This window comes from Silurus aristotelis, assembly GCF_946808225.1.
Source record: "Silurus aristotelis genome assembly, chromosome: 11".
In the NCBI taxonomy this organism is placed as follows: domain Eukaryota; kingdom Metazoa; phylum Chordata; class Actinopteri; order Siluriformes; family Siluridae; genus Silurus; species Silurus aristotelis.
Genome location: NC_139584.1, coordinates 11,206,900 through 11,215,036, shown reverse-complemented (window position 1 = coordinate 11,215,036; position 8,137 = coordinate 11,206,900). Strand labels below are relative to the sequence as shown.

General features: G+C 38.4%; 1 protein-coding gene across 1 annotated transcript; it reads right to left on the bottom strand.

The window, feature by feature from the left end:
* gclm (glutamate-cysteine ligase, modifier subunit) lies at positions 1–8,107 on the bottom strand. The gene is made up of 7 exons (XM_083553394.1): positions 7,540–8,107; positions 6,516–6,581; positions 5,891–5,975; positions 5,710–5,766; positions 4,673–4,875; positions 2,129–2,243; positions 1–1,137 (listed from the first exon to the last, which is right to left on the bottom strand). The coding sequence occupies exons 1-7, from the start codon at positions 7,657–7,659 to the stop codon at positions 968–970; spliced, it is 816 nt and encodes a 271-aa protein (XP_083409520.1). The 5' UTR covers positions 7,660–8,107; the 3' UTR covers positions 1–967.
* Between the last annotated feature and the right edge of the window lie 30 nt (positions 8,108–8,137).

Below are 8,137 nucleotides of genomic sequence, written 5' to 3'. Positions count from 1 at the left end.
TTTGAATGTTTTCTTTATGAACCTAAATAAAAAGTAAAATTGCGGAACATTTTAAGAACATGTACATTAGCCAAATCTAGAACCTCATGTATTTGTGAAAAATAAACAGGCATTCTGATTCAATGAAGCAGTAAAACAAAAAAAATCATGTTCTTAGTAGGTGATATCTTGCCATTTCTCCACATATAATAAACACATGGTGGTTTTCATATATGTAAAACTTTTGCACAGGACCAGTGCAATATTTTAATCACCAGAATCAAGAAATGACAAGTAGGCAAATTTTTATACATGTTTTACGGCTAGGTTAATAAAACATAAAATTACATAAAGAACCAACATCGTTTTAACACAGACCTTCTTAAACAGGACAAACCAAATAAAATGATAGTTATGAAAACACATCATGTAAAAACTCAGTAAACTGTACCAACCTTAGCTAGCAGGTCGAACGCCCCAGACAACTACATCATTTTTTTTTTCCTCAATGGAAATGTATGTGCTTTCCAAAAACATTTACACCTTTTTCTCTTAATTTAGGGTAACTTATGAACCCATTTACTGTAATTGATCTCTTCTACCCATCTAATAAACTTACTAAATCCTGGCATTATACAGTTCTTTTTTCAATATTTCATGAACAGAAACCAAGAAATTACTGGCAAAAGTCTGACACACATGAACATAAGCGTGGTACATCCACCCTGTTACTAGTTATCTACATTACATAAAATCATTAACATAGTACAGGCTGCAAAAGTATATGATACAAAGGTTGAACAGATTAGGTTTCCAAAAAGAAAAACAAAAATATTTTACAGCGTATTTCAGTTTAAATGAATTTCAGCGAGCACTGACAAGGAAAAATGAATCACATATATATATATATATATTCCATAGCAAAGATTTTTTCAAATATTTGGGAAAATTCCAGAAACGAGGTGTACTGCGATTGGAGTAGGATGTGCTATTTGGGGCTCTTCTGTGAATGAACGAGGTATCCTTTGGCTTTGATGATGCCTCGGCTCTTGACAATGATGGAGTAGCGCAAGACCCACTCGAGCCGCCAGTCTGCCACCTGTAAGTCGGTGAAGCTCTCTTGCAGTGCTTCCTGAAAGCCTGCAGAGTTGAGAAGCTCTACACATAGAGAGGGACAACCTTAATTAGTGTTATATAAGATGTAGGACACTCAAAACTTAAAAAATACAATTTGTGGAAATTTTTGTGTAGGGACACATTGATGAAATGTACAATTTTGGTGGCGAGGGCATGGCCAAACAACATCGCTCCTCCCACTGCTTATGCTCAACCACACCATCACCACCACCAGCAAATGTTTTTGCCATTGATACAAATTGATGCTACTGATGCTGATATCACTACTTAAATAACTAACCTATTTATAAATCATTAAGGACATAACAGAACACTTTATTGATTAGTTTTTTTTTATTTTTATTTTTTTAAGATTTTCATAATGACCATGAAAAGTGCACACGCATCTAGACTTTGAAATGAAGCGCATTAGCCAGGTTAACCCTAACCCTAGACTAAGAAAGCTTGCAGTGGATTCATTCCAGAAAATCATGTTAAATGTAGCGGTAAATAAAAACATTTTGTTTCCATTGCATCACAGTCCCTCGTCAATAACATATAGAAGCTGAATGTCAAGATTGATATCCCAACTGTTGTTCCCTGTTAGATCTTTTATCTCTCTTTGCATTTATTAGCTCTAGATCTGTCATTTCATTTCGCCTGTTCAGTAGTGCGCCATTGTACACCGTTTACCATATCACTATTTACCATGTCACTTACATCACCTAGTATGACCTAGTTTAGATGTTGATATCAGGGCGTTTTTGTGGGTACAGCTATGAAACCTGTACCATATTGATACATACCTAGGTTCTTATTTTGCTGTTTAGAATAGTACATGTTTAAAAGAACCTAAGACAGGCATTTCTACAGAGATGGCAATAAAAATAGCCTTTCAAATGTATAGCGAGTAAAATCTTTCTTCCACAGCCTGCCAAAGCGAACTGTTCCCTAATGTCTCAAAACACACATCCTTATCTAGGCCATGTTCTATTATAAGCAACAGAATAGGGAGGCAGGAAACAGGTGGTACCTTTGGAGTCATTGTGTGTGAGCAACTGGATGTCGAACTCTTTCGCAAATGCAGTGAGATCAGGAGGCATCACACAGCAGGAGGCCAGGTTTACCTGGTTACTGCTCGGCTTAACCTGAACCACAACACAGGAAACATGCACACAAAACTTAGACTAAAAATGTATACGTTTAAACAGCAGAATTCATGGTTCCATTTATCACAGCAATTCTTCCAGGTCCTGAAGCAGCAAAAGCCAGACGTAATGAGACACACACCTTCCAAAAAGTTAAACTTTTGTCTCGTCAGTCCACAGAATATTTTCTCAAAAGTCTGGATCACCAAGATGTTTTCTTGCAAAACTTAGACGAGCTTTTGTGTTCTTTTTGCTCGGCAGCAGTTTTGGCCATTTTTGCCCAGTATCTTTCTTATGGTGGAGTCATGAACATTGACCTTAACTGAGGCAAGTGAGGCCTGCAGTTCTTTGGATGTTGTTGTGGGGTCTTTTGGGACCTCTTGGATGAGTCGTCGCTGGGCTCATGGGGTAATTTTGGTCGGCCGGCCACTCCTGGGAAGATTCTACACTGTTCCATGTTTTTGCTATTTGTGAATAATGGCTCTCACTGTGGTTCGCTGGAGTCCCAAAGCTTTAGAAAGACTGATAGATCTCAATTACTTTTTTCTCATTTGTTTCTGAATTTCTTTGGATCTCGGCATGGTGTCTAGCTTCTGAGGATCTTTTGGTCTACTTCACTTTGTCAGGTAGGTCCTATTTAAGAGATTTCTTGATTGTAAACCGGTGTGGCAGTGATCAGGTCTGGGTGTGGTGAGAGAAATTTAACTCAGGTGTAATAAACCAGTTTTAACAGGGGGGAAAACACTTTTTTACACAGGGCCATGTACTTTCGGATTTCTTTCCCCTCAATAATAAAAACCTTCATTTCAAAACTGCATGTTGTTTTTACTTGTGTTATCTTTTACTAATATTTAAATTAGTTTGATGATCTGAAACATGCAAAAATAATAAGAAATCAGGAAGGGGGCAAACACTTTTTCATACCACTGTACATAAGGAAAACAATCCAGCCTGAGCAACTACTATATACAATTCTATATAGATTTAATTTTGCATGGAATGTTTTCTCTCCACTGCTCTTCCTTCTGTACACCAGGAGGTTTCAACTGGCTTTCTGGTGCAGTCACAACATCCTGAACATACTCAAAACAGTAGAGAAGATAATGGACTTCAGGAGAAATCCCCCTGCACTTCCACCCCTCCCTATTATGAACAGCACAGTGGCTGCAGTGAAGTCATGTGAATTTATTCCCGACATGTACACAATGTTAACAGTTATATTCCATGTCAATGCAGAACTGGACATTCTGCAATGCATTTCGGATTTTGTTACGCAATTGCATATTGCATAAGAATGTTTATGGCTTACAATACTTAATTAAACCCTTAAAAGCTTCACATCAAGCTGTAGTCTCTCTCTCTCTCTCTCTCTCTCTCTCTCTCTCTCTCTCTCTCTCACACACACTCTCACTCTCTCATTCAATTATTTACAGTGTATCAGCAGTTTCCATATTTGGCACTGGAGTACACCAAAGCTACAAGGTTTTCTATCAAGGTGTACTATACTGTATATGGTTGGAATGACTAGCGTTTTTTTCTAGCACTCACACGTCCTTGTTGTCATTGTGAGCCCAGAGGGGAGTTAAACTCATTAGCCAGTAGACGTGTACACAAAAAAAAAAAGGCTAGAAATTCTACAAGGTATTCAACAGAGAACTTACAGCTGTCCTCAGTACAGAAGTAGCATTTTCAAGAACATCGAAAAAGCACTTAAACAGCTTCAACCTACACTCTATGGACAAAAGTTTTAAGACACCTGACTCTTCTGGGAAGATGTTCCACTAGATTTTAGTTTGGTTGTGGAGATTTGTGCTCATTCAATAACATGCAGTCAGAGACTTAAAAATGGGGTATGCAGCATATGCAGCTTGTATTTCAACCTCTATTTTGTGAATGGTAGGGGCGCACCAACCATGATCTTGCATACCCCTCAGCAAAAGTGCAGTTGCAACTGTGAGTGCATTCAGTGTTCTAATTCATCACAAAGGTCAAAACTCTATAGCAGGGCAAGATCACAGTTCTGTGCCATAAAGAAAATACTGACCAAAACCCCAAAAGTGTTGTAATTTTACATCAAACATTTAAAGCATTTAAATGATTTTATTTTTGCATAAAAAAAGACTAAGTATATGTCGATGTTTACAGCTCCCCCCCCAAACAGTTTGCTGCAGCAATATTAAACAAGCAAATTGTGCCGGAGAGTCTCAGGAGCGCATTTGCTTAATTCCTGCTGATTTTACTGCCAAATGACTTCTTGTTAAGACGATTACAATCCTTTTATCCAGAAGTGTGTACAAGCAGCAGCTGTCTGTCATTTCTTCTTCCTTTTTTTTTTATTTTGAGTGTAAATTAGCAATACCAAACTATCACTAGCCACCTCTGTACTGCACATTACACTGTTTTATATCATGTAGAGTTTTTTCTCTTACCTGTGCCCAGTTGTACAGCTCTTCTAGCTGAGTCTTGTCCAGGTCTGAGGTGCCGATAGAAGCAGCTTTTTGACTCTGGACGATTTTTTCCAGCTCGGACCACAGCGGCTGCAGGTGGTCCAGAGTCACAGTTTCACCCTCAGGAAGTGGAGGTGGGGCGATGATAACTGAATCCAACTGGGACACACCTAATGATAAGCATGCTGTGCAACAGAGAGTTATATTTTCAACTGTAGAAACTACAAACAGTGGCAAAGTATTTCTTTATGTCTTCATTTTTATTTTTGCAAAGATGCCCCACACACACACACACCAGCAAATTTCGAACCAAATCTCACCTCACCTTAACACTACATAAAACACAATAGACACAGTGTGAAACATAGTTTATTTCAGTAAATGTTATCTATTTAAATAAATGTATAGTGCATACAGTTGGGACCAAAAGTTTGCACCGCCCCTGTTGTTTTTTTAAACGTCAGGGGGAAGGTAAAGATTCCTATATTTTACACTTTATCTTAAAAGCAAATGCTAAAAATGATAACGACGACAAGCAAACAAAATGGCATTTGTGTACTAAAGAACACACTGCTGTGACCATGTAGCTTGAATTCTGCTGTAGCTTGAATTCTGCTGCATACAAGAAAAAAAAACGTCGGTTCCCAAAGACCAAAAACTAAATCAGTGAACACATTGATGACTGATGATTTCAAGGGTATCAAGTAGCAGGTCCTTCATGAAATATTTATGAAAAGACATTTGTAATAATGAAAGAAAATCTTCAACACACTAAATGTCAAGGAGTTTTAAATAAAACTAAGCTTGTTGCTGAAAGACGGTAAATGCCAAGAATGTATCAGTATGTTAGGGAGCACATTTCAACGTCATTAGGTATCTTTTTTGTGCTATTCTACCTTCATAATTCGACAAGTGGTGACAAAAACCTTAAACTTATTTCTAGTTTCTAAACATTATTTGTAAATTGTGGATCCACGGAGAAAAAAAATCAATTAACAGTGGCTTTAGCAGGCACTTACCCATATCCACTGCATTTCTTATGGATGAGCAATCAGACTCTGAGAGAAACAGCTTGACTGGGGGGAAAAAAGAGAAAGCAGCATGTGATGACAACAGACTCCCGGTGCAAAGCAAAAAAAAAAAGACAACCTGCGACTGCAATGTTTGTTCTTTTATGAAGCAAGGACAAAATGTTCTCACCAGACACCCTCAGTTCCTCTCTCTCCTCTGGTGTGATCGATTCTGTATTTTGGGGAATTGTGCAGTCCAGGACACTAGGCAACTCCTGCATAAATCACACAAAAATGATGATTGAACAATAACACAGCAAGCCCCAGAGAGTTCCTCAATTTCATTATCTAATCTCAAATCTTAAAGAAGTGAATCATTGACTCTTTTTAGTGTGTCTGTTAAAAATAACTCGTTATGACCCATTTCTTGCACGTGCAAACAGGACATTATGTAAATGGCCTGTATGTGAGGAATGTACCATAAGCCTTGGCTTTTGTTGGTTAATACATCATAATCTTTTTTCCAAAGCACCCTAAGGCAGATCTGCTGAGAGCTACATGATGGGGTCTGGGTAAATAAACGCCATCCTCACATGACACACTGTTTAGTTCAGTCCAGTGATCAATTATCAGTAAGGATTTAACCTTTACACATCATATCTTTTCAAGTTTCAGAATTTCTAACCTCTCCGCTGTGTAATGACAGGCTCAACAAATCACCCTGACATGCAAAGAGTATGCAGATTAAGCCTGTCACCCTCCCCCTTCATTCTCTTTTATTGTGTTTAGGGTCTGTGTATTTATCGTGCACTTACTGTTTCATGTGTTTTGGGTACTGTTGCAATCCACTCACTTAGTGTTCCTTTGATGCAATCTTGAAGCTGAAATGATATAATAGTGAGCAGGAGTGAAGCCATGAACACAACACAACTTAACAAACCACATCCTTACTTGAACAGACCTCTAGTTTTGTAAGGACTAGTAAGATTTCGAAAATGTTTAGTCAATTTTTTTGTTTTAAACATTCTTACCTAAAAGTCATATGAGAAGGACAGCAAGAATCTGTGGTTAGTTAAATAGGTGGTGAGGGATTGAGTATTTCAGAAACATGTTGATTTTTCTTACAATATTCTACCGTTTCTTCCATTTATGCATAAATGCATCCAACAAGCAGCGTTTCTCATTTTTTTCCTGACATTCTTCCACCTCAAGCTTAGGAGTGTCCTGATCTGCTTTTCTGCTCAGCACGGTTGTAAAGACTGATCTGCCTTCCAGTAATTTGAACCAGTCTGGCCAGTGTCCTCTTACCTCTTGAAATGGTGTTTCCAACAACAGCTTTTCTATGGATATATACTTTTATGAGAACTGTTGTGATCAGCGGTTTCTGAAATCCTCAGACTCAACATTAAATGTATGTATGTATGTATGTATGTAGATAGATAGATAGATAGATAGATAGATAGATAGATAGATAGATAGATAGATAGATAAAAAGTTACATAACTTGATTACACATCACATGTATTCATATGCTAAAGACAGAATCAGGATCAGAATGATTCCCAGTGCTTAAGTCTCTATTAAAAGCAGTGTTTGGTTGATAATTTTTCAGTGATCATTTTCCACACTGATTCTCTTTTACATGAAGAAGACCTGGTGATGCAGTCCGGCGGCGTGACGTCACGAGAAGAAACAAGTGACAGCATTAGAAAGCGTCTTTCACAGATCCCCATGCTAGCGTGTGAATTCCCACTACATCACCTCACACCATTTACAAACCGGCTATTATCCTTTTAAATCTTATGAAGAACAAGGTTTTTGTTGTTGTTGTTTTTTTACCTCCTCACTTGAAGACAGACATTTATTCTTGAGGCGACAGCGGTTCACTAAGTTCCCAGTGTGCAGCTTCAAAGTCGTCGCGTGATCCAGCAACAACTTCAGGTTGGAACTGACCTCCATTTTCAAAAACCTAAACTGACTATATTAAAATATATAGAGCCGGTGAACAGACTCGTCAGACTATTAATAATGCCGGTACAGTTCCGTTCATCGGAGCTCCGTTGTTCGGTATGACTTTGCGATTATGGTTCGCGTTGAGTTCATTCACTGAAGATGAAAGCGTCTAGGAGCCTTGCTGAGCACATGAGAAAACCCGAAATGGATCATCACACAAAGCAGCCGAAAAACAGGACTGAATCAGTTCATGGTGCAACTGGGAAAATAAACCGGAGTGGATCAACACACAAAGCAGCTGAAAAGCAGAGTCCTTCGGGGGAGAAAACAGAGTAGATAAATCAAGAAAACGTCTGAAAATGGAAATGGATCAGTCCAGGCATCAAAAGAAACAAACCCGGAGTGGATCACTACACAAGGCAGCTTAAAAACAGGAATGGATCAGTCCAAAGCTAGGCGAAAAGAAAAGCCCGGAGTGGATCAA